The sequence below is a fragment of the Calonectris borealis genome, chromosome 1, assembly GCF_964195595.1.
Source record: "Calonectris borealis chromosome 1, bCalBor7.hap1.2, whole genome shotgun sequence".
Taxonomy (NCBI): Eukaryota; Metazoa; Chordata; class Aves; order Procellariiformes; family Procellariidae; genus Calonectris; species Calonectris borealis.
Genome location: NC_134312.1, coordinates 160,866,808 through 160,892,601, shown reverse-complemented (window position 1 = coordinate 160,892,601; position 25,794 = coordinate 160,866,808). Strand labels below are relative to the sequence as shown.

At 41.7% G+C, this 25,794-nt stretch overlaps 1 protein-coding gene and 1 long non-coding RNA gene across 3 annotated transcripts in view; one reads left to right on the top strand and one right to left on the bottom strand.

Annotated features, from left to right (window-relative positions):
- Window positions 1-338: 338 nt before the first annotated feature.
- Window positions 339-5,220, bottom strand: LOC142075917 (uncharacterized). The gene is made up of 3 exons (XR_012671056.1): window positions 5,162-5,220; window positions 4,986-5,065; window positions 339-1,335 (listed from the first exon to the last, which is right to left on the bottom strand). It is a non-coding gene; the product is annotated as an uncharacterized LOC142075917 (long non-coding RNA).
- A 218-nt stretch (window positions 5,221-5,438) lies between these two features.
- UBAC2 (UBA domain containing 2) overlaps window positions 5,439-25,794 on the top strand; it is a 103,144-nt gene continuing 82,788 nt past the window's right edge. Inside the window, exons 1-4 of one of the 2 annotated variants that reach the window (XM_075138029.1) lie at window positions 5,439-5,645; window positions 16,982-17,109; window positions 24,408-24,527; window positions 24,969-25,075. In XM_075138029.1, coding sequence (XP_074994130.1) covers window positions 5,615-5,645; window positions 16,982-17,109; window positions 24,408-24,527; window positions 24,969-25,075 — 386 coding nt within the window. In that variant the 5' untranslated portion in view covers window positions 5,439-5,614. Of the gene's footprint in view, window positions 5,646-16,981; window positions 17,110-21,223; window positions 21,357-24,407; window positions 24,528-24,968; window positions 25,076-25,794 lie in introns of those variants that run through there. The other variant, XM_075138039.1, reaches the window with a different exon arrangement.

Here is a 25,794-nt window from a genome sequence, read left to right as displayed (position 1 = left end):
ACATATGGATAGGTATCAGGGAGAAAAAAATCCTTTGAATACCCCTATAAATATCTTCTAAAATCTCATTTTCAGAATAGGCAATTTTAGCACAACCATACCTATATGGAACAACACAACTCATTTTCTGCATCTTAAAGGCTTAAATTTTTTGCTATCGCTGATAGCTATCTCGGGTAATTTAGCATATACTCCAGATCACAAAGGTACTCTTTGACACAAATTCAGTCTGAAATAGATGGTTAGTGCTTGATCTCTAAAAGATCAAGCATAAAAGAGTACAAATATGCAAGTATGTTGCATTATGCAATGCTATACATAATATTTTGACTTCCTAATGAATTCCTTATTTGGGTCTTCTGAGCACTATGCTTAAATGTCGTCATTTTATTGATGCTTACTGATGTTTCACAATTTACCTTGTAGTAAATTAATGCCTTTCAGATGTGCGATCTTAAATCCAGCAACAGCTGTTCAGCCAATGGCAGCTGAACCAGCGTATTTTTAATTCTCACAAGAATGAGGTCTCACCTAAGACAAATGGAACATGAACACAGAACTTTAAACATAAAAACTGAGATCAAAATCAACAATTAAGAAACATCAGAATCAATTTGCCTATCTTAAACTTGTTTTCCTAATATGTTTGCATTAGGATCTAGTTCCTGGTTATACTACCATATGTTCTTGTTTTTCAGAGGATCCCCACCTTCACTGAAATAAATAACCTGGCTCCTGTGACAGAGAATTTAAGGACAACAACTTTAAGGGAGTGTTTTACAAGTATTTAGAGACAAAGCTGCTGATCAAGTGCCGCCCCTGAACACAGAGATGCCAACAGCCGGGTGCATGTGGTGTCAGCGCTTAGGATCACTGGTGGTCAACTGTTAAAAGGGAAGCGATGGTTAAGACTTTCAGTGTAAAACTGTCAGTGTTTATGTTCAGTCCACAAAGATACAATGCAAAGAAGCAAGGTTGCCTCCACAGGTCCAGGCAAGCACTTTTCTTCTTGTGCTTCCCCTGTGCATCTCTGCAAGGCGTACTGCACCGTTGTTCTCCTCTCACCCACATCTGAAGGACATGGCATGAATCCAGAAGGTGGCAGATGCAGCACATTTCTCGTGACTAGCTGGGACAAAATAGAGACGGTTGCTGGAAGGTGGTTAAGGCTGAGAGGGACCCGGCAATGAAGCAGGCAGGAAAAGGCCCTGGCTGGGGATGGAGGTGAGCAATGCAAAGAGCAGGAGCTTGTGGCTGCTGGTGACTTGGCTCAGCTCCAGATGAGCCAGTCCCTTAAACACTGCACGGTGATTACCTCCCATTCTGGGGTTCTAGCTGAAAAACAAGATAGTGCTGATTGAATTATGTTTGAGTTATTGAAGCAATCGTTACCCACATATTAGTATTACTAGACATTGATATGAAGCTCAGGTTTAACATGGTGTTTAAAGTTTTGCAAAACATCTCATTAAAATAGCTAGAACCATAACAAATGGAAAACTTTTGAGCACTCTCTACATTTTTTATAATAGTGTGATGCAAAAATAAATTGGAAAAAAAAACAGATAAAACCCAATACTCTTGCCATTTTTTTCCACTAGATTGCCTTCCTTTGCATACTTGTTCAGAACTTACTTAAGAAACACCGAAAAGTTCCTCCTTTAGCCACCCCGTTGCTCCTCACGTTAACTGTAAGCCTACCAGCTCTACATGGAAAGAACTAATCTAGAAAATGTTCTGTATCTTCTAGCCATAGTAAAAAAATTAAAATCGGTGTAATAAAATGAACCCACTACAGTTTAAGAGGACAGCAGGTCTGCCGCAGTATAAAGCTTTATTCATTTCTGAGGGAGTGAGAGAAATTCTCTAATTTTGGAAAGGCACAGGACCAATCAGTTTGATTTCAGCCCAGTGAATCTCTGCCTTCTGCCCTTCCTCCTGTTCCCACGCAAGCTGCTATCAGCAAGCTGCGCTGCCACAGAAGTCTCCTCTGTAGGGTATGTACGGTGCACAGCTTTCTTCTTTACAGTCTTCTGTAACTGAAGACAAGGGTTGGAAACAGTAGGGAGAAGTTATTGAAATCATTAATTTTAACATTAACTTCTTTTCAGGTATCTGCTAATATTTCAGGTAATTGTAATAACTAGAGATGTTACTATGAATGCCACGGAAACCCCAGATGTCAAAGAGACATAGACCACCTGCCATTAACCTGCAGAATCATTAACCTGCACTGAGTTAAGACAGAAAATTCCTGGGCGAGGTGTTACATTTCCACCCTGTTTTACTCCGCTGCTATCCTTCATTCTATATGGCAGGGGAGCATCTGACTGTTAGTGATTAATTAGTAATTAAGAGTTGGTTCAAAAACATCACAAGTTCAGAGAAGAAAGCAACCTAATCATGTTAGAAAATAAGTCAGAAATATAAATTCCAGTCTCCTGGGATTTTCTTTTGAGCAGGAAATTTAAATAACTTTATTTTGAACATACCAAATTGACCCCACTAACTAGATGTCATAAACAAATGGAGATATTTAAGTTGACATTTGAGCAGTGCCAAAGCCTTCTAAGCTTGTTCTGAGTAGATTAGTAGATAAGTGCTAGCCTTCCTATTCTGGGATATGTTCCAAGGTAAGCATGAGGACTGATGATTTCATTTAACTCCAAAGTGGACAACACTGTATATTTAAATAATGCAAATCATTTGCGTAATTCTTATGACAAAAGCTACCAGTTGACACTGACAGTGTTGGGATATAAAAAAGTCTCTGCTTGGCACTGTATCTACATTTCCTCTACCATTCAATCAGTACGTGAAACTATAGTTATTAGCATGGGTATGTAGTATGAGTGGATCTCATCTGATCTAATCCCAGAAAAACTGACTTAATACGTCTTTTTTGAAACAAGAAATATCATTAGATGTTTCATAGACTCCGTAACACATTTGTAGATTTAAATAAGATAGTTGCAAATAAAATAAGAGCCAGCTCCCTGTATCCCAGCAGTATTGACAAATCTGCAAGTATTTTGGTATATTGTTGGGACAAGCTTGCCAACTATTGCTACTCATTCAGTTTTGCTGTATCTGTCGGTGATAACAAGTCCACAGAGCTGCTTTCAAAATAGTTCTTAAATATTTGCCCAAATGCATCTTTATTCAGCAAAATACAGGCTTAAGTCTCTAGTGTGTTCAATCATTCTGACTTCAATCCAATTCCAGTGCTCAATGTTGCAGAGAAGAATCCCTCTAATATGATTACCTTGTAGGACATCAATGTAGGGAAATCTTCAAAACTGAGCTTATAAAACAGAAGAACACTAGTTCTTGGCTATCAGGACTGTAAACCTCTAAATGAATGATTGTTCTGTCACGCCATTCCGTGTGAAAAGAAATAAAAGCAAGCTTTACCTTCAGCACTAAACCAGCAATCCTAAGCCTATTACACAGGCAATACTGGAAAAATTTTCAGGTTTTATCCTCACCTATATGAAAGCCAGATTCACAAAAAGGCTTAATTACTTTAAGTGGAGGTTAGTCAAAAAAGTCCAAAATGGCATTAATTAATCCATAAGTACCTCATTAGCTTCCTAAAGCTTCAGAAGGCACCCAAGCTTTTCCCAAAGAGGTTTTTCACACTGGAACCATTACAAGCTTTGCAGGTTTTGCACCTCATTATTTACCTTCCCTTTCTTTAGAAATGAGGGTTGCCCATGAGTTATGTACGGTTATGCGCATTCAGCAGTATACTGGCAAGACAGAGTTTGCATATGTAACATATGGCAGCCAGAGCCATTTGCATTTGAAAGAAGGAAGGAGAATTTCTGTAGCAAATCACTTCTTCCAGCTGTGCTTTAACAGCAAAGAGTAAGCCAGTTGTTTGTAGCCAAAGATACAACGTACATGATGGGTCTCATGCTGTGAATCCAATTTAGATTCTTTGCTGAGGAAAGAACCTCAGCCAAGGAGAGAATCAGGATTTCCAATGCACTATCTCTTTGGTTCTTCCGTCTGGCTAGTTTAGACATACCTCCTGCTCTGTGAGCTGACTGTGAATCCCATTCCTACCTGCCTGACTGCGGGCCCTGTACGGAGCGGACAAGTGAGCAACAGGAATCTGAAGTTAGTGTTGGGAGCTGGACGTTTTAAAATTACATACTGATATGCTGAACTTTGCTTAAGTCTTTGTGGACCCAAGCATAAGATCTTTTTATGTCCCCTTGGCTGTGTTAAGAGATTTTGTTCACAAAGATTCAGGATCTTCACATTTACAAGTGCTATTCAATAGTTGCATTTGAATGTAATTATTAAAAGGCATTAGAATGTAAATATTAAAAGGCATTTTAGGTTTTTGTGGTATATAAAAATTTTATGGAATATAACAAATTTATGACTTGCCTAAATTTTTACTATTGGTTGCCTGTTTAAAAATTGTTACCTAGCTGACAAGTCACATTTTCCAGTTCCAGAGTGACATTTGTTCTCAGCCTTGTACTGCGGTAAGCTAAATGTGACTTCAAGGTCCTCAGTTGTCAAGTGCATACACAGCGCACAAACCTCGTCCTGTTTCTTCTTGACATTCACATCTGTGATGCAGAGCAGAGCATCATCACCTTTTAAATACCTAGCATGACTTATTTCAGTAAACTCTGATTTCTACATGGACTTGAAAATGTCATTGAAATTTGGTGCCCGAATAATTTCAGCCTTATTATACCACATCTGTATGAAATCGGTAATTTGGCTCACCTTATATTAGGTGTCTACCATGTTGGTAGAGAGCTAGGTGTCTCACGTACCATTACAGCTAGCGGGGATCAGTTCAATACAGTCGGTGGAGCCCAGGGAGCAATTAATTTCATCCTGAAGTAGACACCTTCACTTGATCATCCGAAAAGCTCTCCAGGCTCCACCAAACGTATTGACTACGTCTCCGTTAGCTGTAATGAGGGCTCACCCGCGGCTCCTCAGCAGGCACTTACCGTGTGGACTCCCAAAGTTCAGGTGAGCCTCGGGTGTCACAGTTTTCCAAAGCGTGAGGAGCCAAGCTTCCCCAAGGCACCTACAAATCTCAAATTTAAATCATCTTTATAAAGACAGAAGTAATTATATAGTATAAGCGTAGACTAACTTATGTTTTACCTCTGCCTAGCTTTACCTTTGAAGCGCCCTTCCCTGCGCCTCAGGGCCTGCCAGCGCCCTCTGACAGGACCAGCCACCAGGAGCCGCCCCCCAGCTTTACCGCCGGTTCATTAAGAGAATGTATTCCGTCTATACGGGCTCGTATAGGCTTCGCCGTGTAGCGCTGGGGTCAGCTGGTGGCCATCCCGCTCCCTGGCAGCGAGCCCGCCGGGCGAGCGGGGGGGGGTGAGGGGGGGGGCGGCGGGGCCCGGGCCCGGGCCCCGCCGCCCCCCCCCTCACCCCCCCCCGCTCGCCCGGCGGGCCCGGCAGGGGGCGCCGGCCGCTCGTCTGACGGCGGCGTTTGGCCCATCGCGGCCTCCTTAGCCGCGCCGTCCCCGGCCCGCCGCGGCTCCTCAGGGTCTCCCCGGCCTCTGGGGGTTCCACCAGCGGCGCCCGCCGCGGCTGGGCTGGGCCGGGCCGGGCCGGCGCCATGTTCACCAGCACCGGCTCCAACGGGCTCTGTGAGTACCGGCCCCGCCGCAACTCGGCGGCGGGGGGGTGTGTCGGCGTCTTCCCCGGCGGCGGGTGGCCCGGCCCCCTCCGGCCGCGCTGCAGGGGCGGGGGGCGCCGCCGTGACCTCTGAGAGTGCCGCAGCGGGCGGGGGGGTGGTACGGGGTCGTTCCCGCCGCCCGGCCTGGGCGCGGTGCTGCCGCCAACCGCCGCCTCCCCCGGGGAAGCCGCTGGCCTCGCTCCCCCCTTCTCCCGCGGACGCAGCCTGGCCTCGGCGTGTCTTTTAAACTCGGGCTTTACCGTGTCTCCCGCTACGTGACTGCGGGCGAGGAGCCGCGCCCGGCGGTACCGTGGCAGGAGAAGCCGTTGCGCTGGCGGCGGCGGCGGCGCTCGGCGGGGGGCTCCCCTTCGACGGGCTTTCCTGCCTGGTCCGGCCGGCGCCAAGGGGCTGTGGCAGGGCGGAGCGGTCCTCGCCCGGCACGGCCGTCCCGGGGCCGTCTCCCCAGCTCCCCATACGTGTGTATGTGTATCTAAACACACAGATCTATATCGGAGAAGAGAAGGAACCCCTTTTTAATGTGAAAAGAAGGTTATTGTTTAAACCACTTTATCGGTAAGACAGATTTAAGGGCAAATACGTTTCCAGCTCTGTTTAACTTTATTTGTATGTACGGCGTATGTCAATCATTTCATATCCCAGCGTTACCTGAACGGACCTCACAGGCATTGAGGGTTGCTTCTGAGCTTGTTTGCAGGACAAAGAATCAGCTGCGTTTAGAAATGGCGATGAAGAACTGAACGGGCTGCGGTGTGGACTTTGGCACTACAGGCTTCAGAGCAGGCTGGGACAAATGGTAGTCAAAACTTTGCTGACCAACTTGTGCTTCACACAAAATCCAAATATGAGTGTGAAAGCACCCTCTGAGTAGCGGGGAACGAGTCTGGAATTTAAGAAGGGGTATTAGTTGTAGCTGTGTTCTGTTTGAGGCATCCAAATGAGGGGGGGAGTATTTTTGCAGATGGATCTGATAACATTGCACTTGATTCGTGGCTCCTGATTTTTACATTTTTTTTCCCCCAGTAATAGATACTGTAGAAGAACAAACTTTTGGTGGCATGTGTCTCTGTATAATTCTATGAGAAAGAAGGTGGGGTGAAAAGTATCCTTGTTTGGCTGAATGGGTGGAAAGTCACGGTCAGTATTTAAAAGTCTTTCCAAGATAGGTCCATCAGAAGGATGAGTGGAAAATTGTAGTCATAAGAAACATATTTGTGCTAGGAGAAAAACCTAGACAAGATGCCATGCTGCAGAAAGTAAGTGTTTTATCTTTTTTTAAATTTTTTCTTCTGGAAAACTGGTACAACGTACACTCTTACTGAACTCACCTGTTGACCTAAAGTGATTGTTCACAGTAAGACTTGGCCGGTGCACTGACAAACTCTAGTAGAGGCACGGATTTAGGTGACAGTGGCATATGCTCACCTAGGGCACAACTGTGGCAGTTTAAGATGTCCCTGTGCCCTCAGACTTTTGTTTCTACCTTTGTAGCAGATGTGTCTGCTGCAGTAGCAGCAGGTGTGCAGGATTCAGTCGGTGATGTGCAGAATCTGATGGTTTAGACAGTTAAATGAATCGGTGCCTGATGTTGCATCAGGGAAACGTAGGTATATGTCCATGTTCTGTTCTGCTACTGGGTCTTGTGAGCAATAATCTCTGGCGGAAGGGCAATGACAATTGTTGGGGCACAGTTGGTGGATAAATGGATCTGTATCGGAGACCCTAGATAAAATAAGCAGACACCTGATTCAAAAGCGATAAGAATGATTGTGCCAGGTCAGACTGAAGGCTCCTGTAGCCTGGTGTGCATCTCTGACAGACTTCCTAACATCTGTAATGTTTGCTTAAAGCCATATCAGAATACCATTTGGTAAAACTTAGTAATGCTAAGCTCTTTTTAGCCATATGTATCATAGGTCATTTTAAAAAGTGACCCAGTTGTTGATTATATTTCTAGTAGATTAAGGCCTTTAGCGTCTTCAGACATAGATACAGCGGTAAAAATGTCAAGAGGTTACTGTATTCTTTTTGCCTTTTTTTCACCATTGCCTTCTTTTCACTCCTTTCTGCGGAGTTCCCCTCTTTAGCAATGGGAAAACAAACAACCAACAAATGACCCCAGAGCTCTACTACATTTTGTAATGTGATTCTTATGTGGGCTTCTTATGCAAAGTGCTTTAACAAGGGTGCCAGAGACACCCTTGTGCCTAGTTTTCTGGAAGCAAGTCTGGGTTTGGCCTTCTCACCTTTTAAAAACTTCTTTTTGATTTTGAAACTTATCAGAACCTAAATAATTATTTAACTCATTTGAAGTATTTTGCTTCTTGTAAATTCTTCTAGTTAGTTAACTCTTGAAATTGCATTTAATACTTTTCTGAAAGAGATAGCAGTGTAACCAGTGGCTCGTAGTGGCAGCAGTTGCAGCTGGGTATAAACTTTTTGCTCCATCTGGTAATACTAATCTAATGAAGATTGATAGCATCTTGGATGAGGATATTATTGTCCATGTTCTTTGAATTCTTTGTTTATTATTTCTTCTGCTAATTTTAGAATAAACCAAAGTAAATAACAGTGGACTATATCATATAATTCCAGCAGATTGTGGAAACAATATAAAGATTAATTTAATAGTTTGTGTTGCCATTAAAGGTCTAAATGAGAGAAATAACTCAAGAATCCTTATGTTTTATGTGGTGCAGTACATAAATCAAATTCATAATCAATGTCCTATGAAGCCTATCTCCTTTTGACTGATACTCCATTAGTCTCTTTTCCCTTTCTTGCATCCTGTCTTCTCAGCGTTTCTATGCTGCCTCATCTCTTGAAGTTTTGATGAAAACAACACTCTTCTTTTAAACTATTGGGAGACTGACATGATTAGGGTATTTTAAAGTTGCTTGCTAAATATGAGTTTTTAAACTGGTCTTTGACCCTCATCATGTAGAATAATTTAATTAGAATATTAAGTTTTGGGCATTTTTATCATATGTTATTCCTCTTGCTGTAAAAATCCATGGAACTTTGACTGACCCTACAGTCAATTCTGTCTTTCGTTATGTCCCAGACATGGTAACTGTATGTGCTTAAGAGAAGATAGTTTCTAATTCAAATAAAAAGCCTATGTGCTTGTTAAAATTAAAATATTGTTTGATATTACAAACATTTAATATGACAAAATGTGGCAGAAGAGATGACTGAACTTTGGTAGACTGATGCCACTTAGCAGTGTAATGTTTCTAGGAAATGTGGGAGGAAGACACTGTAGCTTCCTTTTAGCACTATTTATTTGTAACATTTATTTGGGAAAATCTTTGACTTCGTGCATGAACAAAATCTTGAGTGCTAGTGAGTAAATGAAAAACTTGAGTATTTTGATTTCATCAGTAAAAGGAGTTCAGCTATGTATCTGTTTGTGCAGATTACTGAGTGGCTGCATTTCCAAATTTCTAGACCAGGAATACTGTCGGGTTTGTTTAATCTGAATGCATTTTGGTTTTGTATTGTAAGGTGGCCCTGACATACTACTACTGACTTAACAGAGTAAGTTTAGCTCAGCTAAGCTTTTCTGAAGTCCACTTACCTACTGTAGCTGTCTTGATTGTTATTGTTCTTCACGCAGGGCAAGGTTGTTGTTGTGTTATTTACAGTCGGGGGATAAAACAGTCCTAAAAAACATCATCTAGGTCTGGCCATAGATGGAGCCTTTGGCTTTTTTGTTACATGGATCTTTGCTTGGTTGATGGCCAAATTTTATTTCTGCTAATATTCCACTACTATGCTGAACAAACGATATTTTTCAAAGTTATTAGCAAGTACAAACTATTTTTGTGCTGCTTCCCTCGAGCTAACTTTGTGGATCATCTCTGTACTATGGGTGCCAGCGGATGCTACACTATGATATGTGGCTACACAGCAAAGTTCAAGTCCTGACTCTGTAGTTCAGTGAGGTGAACGATGATATCTTCATCCAAAGAATATTCAAAACTTGTAAGTTCTTTACCACAGATTCAGCTTCAGGTATTCCTCGTAAGTTTGACCGCCTCTATTGAAGTTAGACTTTCTCATAAATAGTGCTTGAATAGCACTGTGTAGTGAAGTCCTTGACCTTGTCCATGCGCCTTTTAAGGTGATGTCTCATGACTTTAAGCACTGCAGTTAAGATGAGTTCTTACATAAAGTGTTTCTCTAGTATTTCGTATCCTAGTTTAAGAGGTTCCTGGTATAAATCCTCCCTTCCACTTCTCCTGTGCAGTACTCTTTAAAATCACATGCATAGGAAGAGAGGTTCTTGAAAAGTGACAATATAAGAGACAGATATATGAAAGCAAACCCCTCCAACAAACAGTTGAAGCCAGGTGCACGTGAACCAGTTCGGACAAGTAGGTCCTTTGCTAGCAGTGATATGCTGAATTCCTAACAGGCGTAGCAGATGATGACTGTGTTGGGAGCTGATAACGCACCTACTCAGTGTATGACACAGACAATTTTGGATGAGGAGATGTAAAAATAAACGTACCTGGTACATGTTACAACTATGAGATATGGAGGTCGGGAAGCAAGGAAGAACACCATTTAAAAGGACAAAGACATTTTGCCCTTGTTAAGGGAAACCGTTTTCTGGAATATTGGAGAAGCTGGTATGCCCTGGGGGAAAAAAGCCAATTACTCTAGATAGTAGGAAGCACAGCATGGGCATACTCAAAAGATGAAGTGAAATGCTAACCCAGTTGAGTTGACTCGTAAAACAACGTTGCGGTGTGTTCAGGAAACATGCTGCACCACCTGGCTTTCAGGAAGGGCTTGAGAGGTGGGCTGTGGTGCCAGACCCAGACCAGTTTCTTGTGTTGCAGTCTGCCAGCAACTCCAGTTCCATGAAGAATGCTGCTGAAACGCTTCAGTGACTCTGCAAAGGCTAGCATGAGTGCATGAAGCCTGACACTGGGCTGGCTGTTTGATTTACTGTAGTGCTGTTTAGCTGTATTTGCTGCTTGTTCTCCAACATGCCACGTACCAGGAGCAAACATGATACGCAGAAGGCTTTCCATTATAAGACACTGAAGCTTTTCCAACAACTTAAACCTGTAAGACCAACACCAGACTTTTCTTAGACATTGTAATATCCCCTCCCAATATTCTTCATGCTGTGTGCAATACTGCACATGAGTATAGTAAGAAAACCTATTAGAGCTAGTCTTTATTAAGGTAAAACTGAGTCCATGTTTTAAAGCCTATTCACTTGCTATATCTGGAAAATACTTGACTACTTTGCCTACTACACACAAGCTACTTCATGTAATATTGGGGACTTGAACTTGCGTGCAAGCATTTCCGCTGATGCAACTTATGCTTTTACCTGTCTGTGAACCTTGTAGTGCAGTGCTAGCAATTTGTTAAAAATCCCCAAGGCAAGAAGGGAACGCTGCGCTCCTCTGCTTGCATAACCTGCAAGACTGAACTGTGTTGTGCGTGGGCATCAGGAAAATAATAAAGGTATGTAAGTTGATGCTTTGGGGTACGACTGAAGGAAAAATGAAATATGTATTGAATATATGAGACTTCTGTGCGTAACAGTATTATGCAGTACAGTACTATATGGGAAAACAAATTAGCTTTTACATCAGCATGCCACAGTGTAACCTAGTCCAAAATAATAGCTTGAGTCCTGGGAGCGGCATAGCCACATCAGTTCAATTAGCCATGCATTGAACACCACAAAAATGTGGCTATTCTGCTACTGCTGCTGCTGCTGCAGAGGTAGCTCATTTCAAGCTAGCATGGGGATCTCCATGTGGTGGTGTGGTGTAGCCATACCTGATATTGCTGACAGTGTATGCTAATAGTAGTATAGTAATATGCTCTGTGGTTGGGAGGAAGGAGAGGCTGCTCAACGAGGTGGGTGTTTTTGTTAACTTCAACCTGTTTCATTTTCTATTTCTTTTCAAACGTTCCTTTTAGAACTAAGGTTTTCTTTTTTTTTTTTCTTTTTTTAGCTCCTCATTCTGCTATAGTTTGTGACCTAGGCTAAAACCAGCAGTTTTCTAAACAGTAAATATATAGGTAACTGGTTTGATTGCAGTCTTACTACTGCCTTTTAAAAATAGATTTAAAACATGATCGCAGTTGGCTTCTTTATTGACTTTCTTAGGGTATATACTAGCGTTATTCACCTCTCAGCTTCTGCATTAATTTTATAAGCATTTGATGAAAACCTGTTTCTGCAGTGATACTCTTGTTACTGTGTTCACTTGCAGGCATCAGGATGATCAACCACCAGAGTGTGCTGTAAAGTGACAGGCCGAACACAGAATCCCCTTCCTGTGTCTGTGCTCTGTGCCTAGAACAGGGGCGAGAGCTGCTTTCTTGACCCAGAATACTTCATTCAGTCATGTAATACTTTCAGGCAGCAGTAACTTCACTGCTTTTGAAGGGTCCTCTGGTACTGCATGGTTTTTTTCAAAGGATGAAATGTTAGAAAAATACTTACACTGGATTTAACCAACTCTAAAAAACCATCATATGGTTAAATTCCATCCTACCAGTCAGCACGCAGTGTCCTGGTGTCTTCCATGTTCCTCAAGCAGTATACATGTGTCCATATCTCTTGTAGTCCTCCCTCCGTGGCATGCTCTCATTTGTTCTTGGCTATTGTTCAGGACTCAGTGCGTGGTTATAATAAAGACAAGATTTTACTCCTCAGATCTAGTAAGACTGCTCCAGCAGTCTCCCAAAAGCACGCGTTGGTGTCTGGGAAGCATTTAAAAATTACTTTTCAGATTTGAATATCTGACAGTGGGTTTCATCAACCATTACAACAAAGGACGAGCAAGGTTTCCATGCATTCAGGAGGAGGTGTTCATGCTGCTGTTTGATGTGTAGCAAACTTGCATCTGAAGGGAAAATAGTAGGCAAGACTACTTGAAAACTCTGATCATTTTGAAACATCGCATTAGGCTGGTGAACCTGCTTGCAAGTTCTTGGACAGATCTTGGAATACAATAGATTAATATCTGCATAATGGCTTAATGCAGGAAAAACAACCACATAAAATACAGATTCCATCAGTGCATTTGGAAAGTACTATGCATTCAGATGTGCATCAGTTACGGTTTAAAAGACTCACAGATCTTGTGTATCAGCATTAAAAATGGTTAGTGCATATTTCGTGCCATTATTTCATGACCCAGCAGTTAATTGTCTGTATGAAAGTGGTGTGTCTGCCTCATAGCAGCTGGGTTTGGAAAGTTTGCAGATGATAGTGGAAAAAAAAGCTGTTACACAGCATGTTTTGTCTGCAACTGTGGTGTAAGCTCAGTAGGGATCACCACAAAAAATATCCTGAGCTAATTTGGGCTTCTGCAGCCACTGCTCATCAGCCAGTGTTGGCAATGAGGTCCTCTCCCAAGACAACGCTTGAGTCTCGGGCCCAGAATAGCAGCCCAGGGGGTGAAGTTGTTTCCTGAAAAGCCCTTCTGAAACAGCAGCTGGGTCTGGCTGCCTGTTTTGACATGCTCATCTGCTCTCTCTCTTCACCTGTGAGTGGTGAACAGGCAGGCAACAGGAAATCATTTCAAAAACTGTAGCTGTTGCTGCTACCACAACTTTCGTATTCCTCTCATTAGTGCAGTGCTGGCTTCTGAAGCTGCAACTACCTGAGCAGTTGCGCCATAAACCTCCCCCTCTGTGATGGACGGACACATCTGTTCCTTAACTCTCTGTACTTTGAAAGCGGTACGGGCAGCCAGAAAAGTAGTAGGTTGTGGAAGAAGAGGATTCGTGGGCTTTGTAATGAGTGCAGAGGTGGAACGTGGAGACTTAGAGGTGGTTTCCTCATTCACGTCACATTTTAGGATCAGTCTCATGTTGCACAGTGGTAGCGCAAAGGTTGGGACACTTGCCTGTGAGATTACGAGGGCAGTTTTGGGGAGAACTTCTCCATTGCACCAGGGGGAAGCAAAGATCCGTGGTGAAAGCTAGTTCTTTGCTCTTCGTCATAGCATGGGCACGTTTTGCTGGTTATTACAAAATTACTCGGTTCACTTAGATGGGAGCTCAGCATGTGTGTTGCAGCAACAATGCTATTACTGCCTGTTGTTTGAAAGAATTAACGTTTAAGAAGTACTTTAGGGTTGCAAATTTATTCCGAGGTCTTTGAAGATAGTATATGATGTATTTTCACTCTTCAGGGTCAAAATGAGAGTTTAGCTTTTCATTCTACTTTCTTTACGTGGCATAGAGGCACGTGGCATAGTGGACATTTACATTGGTGCTGCGTGTAGTCACTGGTACCCAGTGTAGGTTGGCAGTACATGTTTCTATCTGGCACGCTGTTGCAGATCCATCAGACTAGAATCTTGCTTTCTAAATTTTACCTTTACATTCTAAATAAGGAATTTGACTTGGATGTCAGAATGCCTGATCGTGCCATATCTGGCATTGTTAGTCATTTTTGGTCTTACTGGTTGAAACGTTCCACAGCAGTGGGAAGGTTGCGCCTTCACTGGTGACCTCACAGCGGTCCTTGATAAGGATCTATATGCTGTTGAGGGGTAAAGCAAACTACTGCATCATACAGTGAAACCCTTGGAAAAAACATTTCAGGAGATGCATTATTTATCTGGAAGAGTTTATCTTTCTCAAGTTTACTGGACAAGAATAAACTTATCAACCATGATGACATTTTGAGATGCTTGAGAGTAGAAGTTTCCATTACTCATGTGATGTTCCCTGTGTCACATTAATGGGTTAGTTACTTCTGTGTTTTTTCACTTGGTGACATACTTAAAAATAAGTACTTTTCCTCTGTAACAAGGTTTAAAGTGTCTTAAGTTGAAAGCTAAAAGAAGGTTCATAATAAAAATGTGTGTTCACACTTTTGGAGAAAACAGGGTTCTGTTGGTTGGTTATTTTTGAATGCATTCAAATTAGGAATCAACTTGATAGGATAAAGTATTTCAAGTGTGTATTACCTGTAAAGTAAAAATGATCTAATGATACTAAAATTACAGTAAAATCTTAATATAAACATTAAACCTGTATAGAAATTCATAGTCACAGTGGTGGATCTAGTGATTTGCTTGTCATGTTTTTTGTGGTAATGTGATCCTTATGTGAAAAGTATTATAGGATTAATGAGTTCTTGTAAAAATTTATTTAAACTCATGAAATAACGTAAATGTATTTGATAATAAAATAACAAGTTTTATCAAACTTCTGTTCAGAAATGTCTACTGTTCTGACAAATACTATTGTTCTGATTTAGGCTGTACTTTCAAATATCTGTTGTATCCTGGTTATAAAACTGACCTTTTCACATTAAAAAAATGTTAACTAAGTTAAGTTAACTAAGGGAGCATTGGCTGAGGTTTCAAGTGAATATGCGTGTGCATTGTGTCCACAGTAACTTTCAGGCAGCTCCAGCTTCTTTTTTCCCCCAGTGTTCTACGGTATTCTGATGGCTTCAGACTTCTTTGAAGCGTCCAACTAAATCAGAGGAATGAATAACTTAAAAAATGGATGGCTGGAGATTGTAGACCTTATTTTTGGAGAGCAATAAAATCCAAAGAAAGTTATTAAATTAAAAGGTGGATAGTTTTCTTGCATTAAAAGAAAATTCAACCAGGCTTTCTGCCCTCCTGATACATTCTCACCCAGAAAATCTAATCATAAACGTAGAGCTTATTGTTAGCAGAGTAACGTCAACCTGTGTCAATCCAAGCCACTGCCTAATTTCTGTAAAAGGGTAGTTCTTCAAGGCAGTAATTGCTTAAATGGGGTAAGGAAAGTGAGTCTGTAAATAATTAACTCAAAGGTATAGATTGTAGACTGAAAGAAGAGTTTCAAGTACAAGTTTACATTACAGTACACACAGGAAGAGATGTTTTCTTCACATGGTGAACATAAGAAGACTGCAGACTTCAAGGTGGTGTGAACTTGGAACAGCTAACAGTGCCCGTCAAAGTTGTTCTTGATGTCATCAGTTAGTACTTGGATGAGGATCATGCTTAAATTATGTAGTAAGAACCGTGTTTTTGATGGCAGTGGGATTGTGCCATGACTAAAATCTTGGCTTTGGTCCCTATTACCATCTTCCTTTTCGAGCAGCTCACCCTTCTAGTGTGCAGCAGATGTTGATGGAATCATTCGTGGTAGTCAGTTTATCTGGATACACACTAAATGTTTCCTGTATTACATTTTTTTAATGCAGTTTTGTCCTTCTGGTGCTCCTGCTCTTTAATTCCCATTAGTACTTTTAAAGTAGCCTTATTGCTCCTTTTGTTATCTAAGAATAATTACAACAGAGCTACAGATTTCATAATACCCTGCAAAAAAGCAGTTGTCTGAAAATCAGTAGGTTCCATGCAATAACTGAGATGTTTGGAAAGGAAGTAAATGTGATTAAAGTTGCATGTGTGAAAAGGGGAAAAGTCATAGAAGAAATAGTATTTCAGAGTTTCTGTATTGGGTTGAATTGTTGGGCAAGACTTTGTGTTTTGTTGCATCAGCTACACCAACAGCTTAGGATGAATTGCTGGGTATACTCCTGCTGGATGTTCCACCTGACAGTTTTTAGTAAATGTGTGTTGCAGCTTTCTCTGTTCTCTGCTTGCTTTCTTCTGAGTGTCCTTTCTGAAAGTCATGCTACTAGGGGGAAAGAAGTTCTGATTTCACAAAAGTCCTTATTTTATTCATTTCTTTATTAATAATTGTAATGGAATAGAAGGAAGATGAATATCATGTAAATTAACTTAGATATGTGTCCTTGAATGGTGGATCCAAGTGTGGTGAAGAGAAAGTCAATTTATTCAGGACATTTATTCAAGTAGTTGGTACTTCATAGCCTCTAGAGTAAAAGCTAATTTTAATCCCTAATGCAAAGGAAACAAAGGCATTTGTTTTAACTAGATGTGCATGTATATTTTGCTAGCAAAAAAGAGTGTTTTATTTCCTGAAACATGATTGAGCCTTAGGAGGGCATGACCTCTATAGGTGCAGAGAGCTTAGTTTTGATTATAGCCAAACCATTAATTTCAAAAGAGAATGCTGAAAACAAAATGTCTGATTAATATTTAACTGTCACTAATAACTCCAAAGACGTCCTTTGGTTGGTGTGATTTTCCTATCTATTTGCAAGTTATTGAGAACTTGGGAAGTTGTTGAGAGAAAAAGTCAAGGTGGTGCCACTGCTATTGTTTTCCAATCACCTGTTTAAATATGTCACTTTTAAAATTAGAGATTTAGAGATTTTTCTCTAAAGTGGCTTTTTTTGTTTGTTTTTTTTTTGTCTTTAAGATAAAGCACCTTTGTCAAAGAGTCTGTTATTAGTCCCAAGTGCCATCTCGATTCTATTGACTCTGCTCTTCCAACATTACCAGAAGTTCTTTGCATATAACCTACAAGCTATAAAAGAGGATTTTCAGGTAAGAGTCAGTACATTGTGCGTGGAAAGAGGCTGCAAACTGTGCTCTTCTATGCGATTTTTTTTCCCCCAGTCTATTTCTCCTCTGGTTCTTTCCCTGTGTTCACTGTTGTAGACCAGATTGTTCTTACCTTTTTTTATGTCACCCTGTGAGGCCACTTTTTGGAAAAAGTGAGGAAAAACTGATCTGAAACTATCAACATAGCTTTTCACTTCTTTCTTGTGTCTGGGAAATGATTGGGTTTGTATCATTTTTCCTTCCAGCCACTGGCATTTGGAAGCTTGCTGTGAATGAAATGTGATTTAACCCATGTAATAATATAAGTATTTTGATATGAATGTCAATATCTTGTTCTTGGTTTTTGAGGCTGAAGAGGACTATTGTGATCAGGTATTCTGATTATATATGATTTACGTTAACAACGCAGGCCATAACATTCACTCTGTAACTTCTGTTGTAGTTAGTTGTGGGAAACTAAAATTTGCCTGTTGAAGAGAACTGCTTCTTCTAATTTGAAGATTCCAAGTGATGGGGGAGTTTGTCATGCTCCTCAGTAATCTGCTGAATTGGTTAATTATCTTACTAGACATTTCTTACTTATTCCCAGTTCAAACTGAGATACTTTATCTTTTAGGTATTGCATCTTGTAAGGTTTTGTTCCCAGCTTAATTAAGAATCCGTTAGTTATCAGTTGTAATTGTTGAAATAATGCACTTAGAAGTGATTAGATAAGTTTTGTGGCAATTTGTTGAGGTTTTTTTTTTTTGTTTTTTGGAAATGGCATACTACCACAGAGAAGGGTCAGCAAATGCCTCTGTAGTTATCTTATCCCACACATTTTACAGTTACATCAAAGAAAAGTACGTAGTCAACTTAATGTCTTTGAGGATGCTGACTGTAGCCTATAAGCCTTAAAAGATTATTAGACCTAGCTAGTGATACTCTGTGCCGTAGCACTATCTGTGATCTTTCTTGTCAAGAACAAGAGCTTTGTTGTAATGGTGTAGATTACAACTCTGCAAGAACACTGATCATGTTTTCCAAGTGTCTTGCTAATGCTGTGCAGCAAAAATACACTAATTTATGTCTGCCTTTTAAAAATGTTACAACCAAGTGTTTGGGGAGGGGGAGGAGAAAGTCTGAGAAACTATTCAAGTTTTAAATGGAAATTTTGTGGGTTTGGGGTTTGTTTGCTTATTTGTTTTGCAGTTTGTCTTTAGAAGAGTCCTCTCTTTCCATTTGTTTGATCTGCTGAAAAACAGTAGTAGCTGTGTTTTATTCAAAGGAACCATCTTTACTGTGTCTTAAGCATAAACATTTGCAAGTATCTGTAGAAGCTGTGATACTTTTATTGTGGTGCTTTGGGGAATTTGTGGGTTTGGGTTTTTTTCTTTCCTGAAATTGTTGTTTCATTTATTGTCACAGCCTTTGGAGTAAGCTATATACTGTATAATTGCATACCTCTGAGATCAGGGAGAGCAGATCGTTTAACTCCTGTCTGATGCTAATATTCAAATGAGAACACTTAAAAGAAAATTTGTTTAGAATAAATGCATCGGGGGGGATGAGTTTAATGGAATGGAATTTTCCCAGGGGCTGAACACACATTTTGGATATTGAATATTAGCACTTGTTAAAGCTGGTAGAGAGCATAGGAAATAAAATGTGTAGTTGCAGAAGAGTGCTTTTGATTTGGAAGGCAAAATATGTACTGTCCAAAACTAAAAGATCTTTGTTTCTATAAAGGAAACCCTCAAGAGCAGTGAAGAAACTGTGTGTAAAATTAAGATCTTGATTACATTAGACCTATGTTTTTTTAGGCTGGCTAAAGTCAAGCACAATTAAACTTAGAAGCCTTCCATAGCCTATGCAAGGGCTGTTCAGTTAATGTGTGTCATGAAATGTTCAGCTGCAAGGTCACAGCCCTGCCTCCCCTCCTTGGACTTCAGGAGGGCTGGTACTCAAGCTACTGGCTAGTTTTTAACATTGGGCATGTTGACATGGGACAGCTAGAATGGTGAGGTCCCGCTTCTTTCTTCTTGTTCAGTCCTTTGGTATGCCGGGGAAGTTAGAGGCTGAAGCATCGGTTGAGGCCTGAAGACCTTGAGAAACGTAAGGCTCAGGTAGTGTGTTGGCACTTGGACTTCCACGGAGGGGAGAATGCCTAGCAGGCTGTGGCTTAGGAAAGGGAGCCGGGAGAGCCAAAGCTGAGCAGGAAACTAGCGAGGGAGATGAAGGGCAGCAAGGAAGGTTTCTGTAAGTACATCTGCAGCAAAAGAAAGGCTTAAGGAGAGTGTGGGCCCAGTCCTCATTGTGGCAGAGGTCCTAGGTGACAAGGGATATGCAAAAGGCTGAGGTATTCAGGCAGATATATTTATTAGTTTATACTAGCATGTTTTGCCTTCAGGCCTCCAAGGTCCCTAAGTCTTCTAGCAGAGTCTGTGAGAGTGAAGCAGTATCCACTGTTGAGTTAGGGATCACTTAACCTAACTATACACACACAAGTTAATGGGACCAGACGGGTTGCCTCTGAGGGTGCCAAAGGAGCTGGAAACGTAATTGTGAGTCCTTTCTCTAGCATCTTTGAAAGGTCATGGCAATTGGTGGAGGTACCCGATGACTGGAGAAAGGCAAATATCATACCCATCTTTGGGAAGGGCAGGAAGGAGGATCCAGGTAACATCAGGCCACTCAACCTTACCTTGGTCCCTAGGAAGATCATGGAGTAAATCTTTTTAGAAGCCATTTCTCAATACATGCAGGACACAGAGGTGACTGGGAGCAGCCAACCAAGGTGAAGTGGACAGATCCTGTGGGTCACAATTGGTTGCACAGCTGGTGTTGGCAACAGGGTTTTGGATTTTGTGCCCATGGGACCTTCTCTGAGGATTGAGGACTACTTGGAAGAGATGGGATCCTCCTGACCAAGTGGGACAAAAGCATCTTTGCTAACAGGCAGGTCAGCCAGAGGAGAACTTTAAGACAGGAACAACACAGGAGGAAGATGACAACCCACAGTCAAGTGAGGAGGCAGTGGACTGGGTTAGTCAGTAAAGGGTATAGGGTGATGTGAACAGAAGGGATCTTGTAATCAACAAAACAGGACTGAAAAGGACCTACTTCAAGTGTATGCAGATAAATAAGGAAGTGTCTACGGGACAGCATTGTGTGGAACACTCCCATACGTTTTCTGGGAAATCAGCGTGACTGGATGCCTCTCTGAAGTGTCTGTGCACTCGTGCATGCTACATAGGGAACAAATAAGAGGAATTAAAGGTCATATGCCATTACAGGGCTACGATCTCATTGGGGTCACAGAGATGTGGTGGGTTAGCTCACGTGACAGGAGTGCTGCAACAGGGAGATACAAGCTCTTTAGGAAGGACAGGAAAGGAGGGGAATTGCTCTTTATGTGAAAGAGCAGCAGGACTGCACAGAGCTTTGTCTTGCGACATGAGGAAGTTGAGAGTTTATGGGTCAGGATTAGAAGGGGCAGACCAGCAGAGCCAACTTTGGCAGTGGTGTTTGCTACAGGCCACCTGATCATGAAGAAGTAGACGAGGCCTTCTTCAGACACTTGGAAGAAACCTCACAATTTCAAGCCCTGGCCCTCATGGAGGACTTTAACCATCCTGATACGTGCTGGGAAGGCAACGCAGCAGGGCACAAGCAGTCCAGGAGGTTTCTGGGGTGCATTGATAGCAATTTCCTAACACAGATGATCGAGGAGCTGATGAGGGGAGACGTTGTGTCTGAACCTCATACTTAAAAACAAAGAAGAAGAACTGGTTGGGCATGTGAAGATCAGGGGCAGCCTTGGTTTCAGTGACCATGAGGTGGTGAAGCTCAGGGTCCTGAGAGGAGGGGACAAGGCAAATTGCAGGATTGCAACCCTGGGCTTCAGGAGAGCGGACTGGCTTATCCAGTGTGCAGGAAGTCAAGCAAAGGTGTCAGGAGGCCTGCATGGATGAACAAGGAGCTCCTGACTAAACCTAAACATAAAAATGAAGCACACGAGAGGTGGAAGCAGATCAGGTGACCCGGGAGGAATATGGAGACACTGCCTGAGCATGCAGGGATGGATTAGGAAAGCCAAAGCCCACCTGGAGTTGAATCTGACAAAAGACATGAAGGGCAACAAGAAGGGCTTCTACAGGAGTATCAGCAAAAGGAATACTAAGGAAAATGTGGGCCTGCTGCTGCATGGGAATGGGGACCTTGAAACAGAAGACATGGAAAAGGCCGAGGTATCCAGTGCTTGCATTGCTTTGGTTCTTTGCTAGTAAGACTTGTTTTCAGCAGTCCTAGGTCCCTGAGATCAGTGTGAAAGTCTGGAGCAACAAAAGCTTAAACTCAGTGAAGGAGGGTCAGCCCAGGAAACATTGAAACTAACTGGACATACACAAGTTCATGCGACCTGATGGTATGCACTAACAAGTTTTGAAGGAGTGGGCTCGTGTCATTGTGAGGCCACTCTGGATTATCTCTGAAAGCTCATTGTGATCAAGGAAGGTTCCTGAGGACTGTAAGAAAGCAGATGTCATTCCTATCTTCAGGAAAGGCAAGAAAGGATCTACAGGCCAGTCAGCATCACCTGCATCTCTGGGAAGTCCTCCTAGAAATAATTTTCAGCCACACAAATAACAATAAAATGACTAGCGGTAGTCAGCACAGATTTATGAAGTGGAAATCTTGTTTGACTAACTTAATAGCCTTCTATGATGAGGTATATGACTGTCTTGGTGGGTGAGAGGAGAGAAATGGATGTTGTTTATTTTGACCTTAGTACAGCTTTTTACACTGTCTCCCATAACATCCTCAGACAAACGGATGAAGTACAGATTAGATAAGTGAGCAGTGAAGTGGATTGAAACCTGGTTGACCTGACGGGCTCACAGGGTTGTGATCAGCTGGAGGCCAGTCCTTAGTGATCTACACCAGGGATGAATATGGGGGCCAATACTGTTTAGCGTCTTCATTCATAACCTGGACAGCAGGAGAGTGTGCTCTCAACAAGCCTGAGGATGATGTAAAACTTGGATGCGTAGTTGATACACCAGTTAGTTCTGCTGCCATTCAGAGGGGAGAAAAGTGTCAACAGGAACCTCATGAAGTTCAGCAAAGGCAAATGCCAAGTCCTGCCCTTGGAGAGGACTAACCCCATGCCCCTGTACAAGCTGGGGGCTGACCAGCTGGAAATTAGCTTTACAGAAAAGTCCCTGGGGTCCTAGTGGAGACCAAGTTGAACACATGAGCCAGTAATTGTAGCTAAAATGGCCAACAGCATCCTGGGCTGCATTAGGAAGAGCCTCATAAGGAGACCTGGCGGGGCAATCCTTCCTCTCTACTCAGCCCCAGTGAGACCACATCTGGAGGGCTGTCCCTTGATAGACCTTGACATACTGCACTGAGTCCAGTGGAGGGCCACAGGTATGGTGAGGGGCTGGAGCATTTGGTGTATGAGGAGAGGCTGAGAGAGCTGCGATTGTTTAGCCTAGAGAAGAGAAGACTCGAGTGGATCTTACCAGTGTGTACTGGTACCTGACGGGAGGGAGCAAAGAAAAGGGAGCCAGGCCCAGTGGAAGGACAAGAGGCAATGGGCACAAATTGAAATACAAGAAATTCCATTTAAAGAAAAAGGTTTTTTACTTGTCAGACTGATCGAACAGAGGAACAGGTTCCCCAGAGAAGTTATGTAGTCTCCATCCTTGGAGGTATTCAAAACAAGACTGGACATGGTCAGTTAACATCCTGCTCTAGTTGACTTTATTTTGAGTGAAGATGTCGGACTAGGTGATCTCCAGAGATCTCTTCCTACCTCAACCTATGATTCTATGAAAGCATGCCTGATCAACTGGTTACTTTCTTTCATGAGGCAAGTGGTGCTGCGGACAAGGGGGAGTCTGGATTTTGGACCTTGACTTTAGCAGGGCCTTTAACCCAGTCTCCCATTGTGTCCTTGAAGCCAGATTAGTGAGGTATGTACCAAATAACTGGACAAGAAGACGGGTGGAAATTTATCTGGACTCTTAACAGAGATGTGGTCATTGGTGCGAAGTCCACCTGGCAGGTATTAATTAGGGGAGGGCCCCTCAGGGATCAGTATTGGGACCAGTACTATTTAATGTCTTCATTAGTGACCTGGATGATGAGATGGAGTGCACTCTATGCAGGTTTGTGGGTGATCCAAAATTGGTGGGATGGTCAATATGTTGGAAGGCAGGGCTGCTATTCAGAGAGACCTTGCCAAGCCCAAAAAATGGGCTGACGGGAACTTCATGAAGTGGAAAGTCCTGCTTCTGGGATGGAATAACCCCAGGCTGCAACAGTGCAGGCTGGGGGGGGGGCGCAAGTGTTTGGGAAGTAGCTCTGCAGAGAAGGACCTGTGGATCTTGGTGGACAACAGGAGTCAGCCGTGCTCTCTTGCAGCCAAGAAGGCCAACCACCTCCTGGACTGTATTAGTGACAGTGTGGGCAGTAGGTCAAGGCAAGTGGCCCTACATATCTAGTTGACAGTGCTCCAGATGTGGTCTCACAAATGCCCAGTTCTGGGATCCTCAGTACAAAAAAGGTATGGACACACTGGAGTGGGCCCACCAGGACAGTCAGAGGGGTCTGCCCAGCCTTGAGAAGAGAAGGCAAAGAGGAGACCCCTTATTGCTGTCTACAAGTACCTAATCAGAAGCTATGGAGAAGCTGGAGCCAGACTCTGCTTGGAGGTGTACTGAGGTAGTGCAAGAGGTAGTGGATGCAAGATGGAACATGGGAAATTCTGCCTAGATGTAAGGATTTTATTTATTTTTTTAAACCGTGGGGGTGGCCAAACACTGGCACAAGTTGCCCAGAGAAGTTGTGGAATCTCCATCCTTGGAGGTGTTCAGGACTCGACTCGACATGGCCCCGAGCAAGCTGATCTGATTAGATCTGCTTAGAGCAGTACACTGGACTGGTTAATATCTGGAGGTCGCTTCAAAAATACCCTTTTTCTGTAATTTTACAATTTACTAGGGTTGAGATTTCCATTTTTATTTGTAAATGTGAGCTAGGGACATAAAAATGTATTTGACTTCATTTAATTTGTAGATTTATTCTAACAGGTAGACCTCTTCCTTGAAAATATTTTATTTTTAAACAAACTTATTGAACTCTCCATAACATTCTACTCTCTCTATTTCCCTCCTTAAATGTACTGCATTTCTGTTATCTGACTTTGGTATTATACTCACTCTGAGCACAAATTCTGTAAAGAATTTCCTTGAAGAAAGAGAAACTTAACATGATGATCTTTAACCTTCTAGATTTGGAGACTTGTATGTGGGAGAACAATATGTCTTGATCTGAAGGACACATTCTGCAGCAGTCTGCTCATTTACAACTTCAGAATATTCGAAAGAAGATACGGCAGCAGAAAATTTTCAGTAAGTTCCAGTTACATCTTTTTTTTAATAGAAACTATTTTCTACGTTGTTTAGAATCTTGTAGTCTTGGATTAATATTGCAGTTTTATTACTAACATTTTTGTATAGAAAATATATTAAAGGGTTTTAAAGAGAATTTGGTTTCCATAAATCTAAATTTATATTGATAATATCTTTCAATCAGTGGATTATTCTAATTAAAGTTTGCAACTATCTCAGTTGAAAGTTAGCAGACCCATAGAATTTAATTTTGGTAACGAATCTAACTCTTCATTCTTCAATATCTAGACATGTAGATCTGGAATTATGTTGTGATAATGATTTTATTTATCTTAATTGAATGTGTATAGTGGTTTTCTTGTTTTGTCTTTTATTTAGAGATACATTAAAACCTTATTTTTAAACTGATGAGTTAATTCAAATTAAACTTTTTCTTTCCAGTCCTTTTTACTGGGTGCTTGGATGCTCTCAGCTTTGTTTGATCTTCTCCTTGTAGAAATTGCTGAGTATGTATTTGGCATCACCATCAACAGCTTGCCTTCTGGTTTGTAAGTAGTTCCTAATGGGTTGGTTATTTTAGATGTAGTTTCAAGGGATTATTTTGTGCAGATTTTAATTTTAAAAACTTTCTTCATGTAGCCCTTCAAATTAAATTTAATCCTCTTTTGAACTACAGTATAAAGGTTCTTGGCATAACTATTATGTTTTGAATATCCATTTCCTAGTTGTGAGCTGTGGTTAATTAATATATAATTTATCCATATAATGATTACTTTCCATTCTGTTAGTCCCAGTTCCACTGTCAGCATGATTGAAAAGCCGCTTGCAGTGCACAGATTACTGCCGTATTTGGTTTTGTTCATTTCGATAAACCTGGTAACTAAAATCAGGTTTGTGCTGATTTCTTTCTTAAATCACAAAGATAGCACAACTGTAATTCATATCTTTGTGTTCACTTTTAAATGCATATGCAGTTATATGCATTTCATACCGGTATTTCATATTTGTGTTTCAAAAATTGAGTGCTAGAGCATGTTATTCCATTTAGTGTTTGCATCTGACGTTCTTAAAGCTTTAAGGTATTTAGTGGTTCAGTTTCACATAATCTATATTTGAGATTTCTGCACTTAATAGGAGCTGTACATGTTACAGTAGATCTGTAGAGCTTGCAGAGCCTTTGTGGTTAAGCTTCTGACAAGCGAGATCAGCCTCATACAGACTTGAGTTTCCACGTGTTGCACACTCTGAAGTAATAATAAAAGCTCTT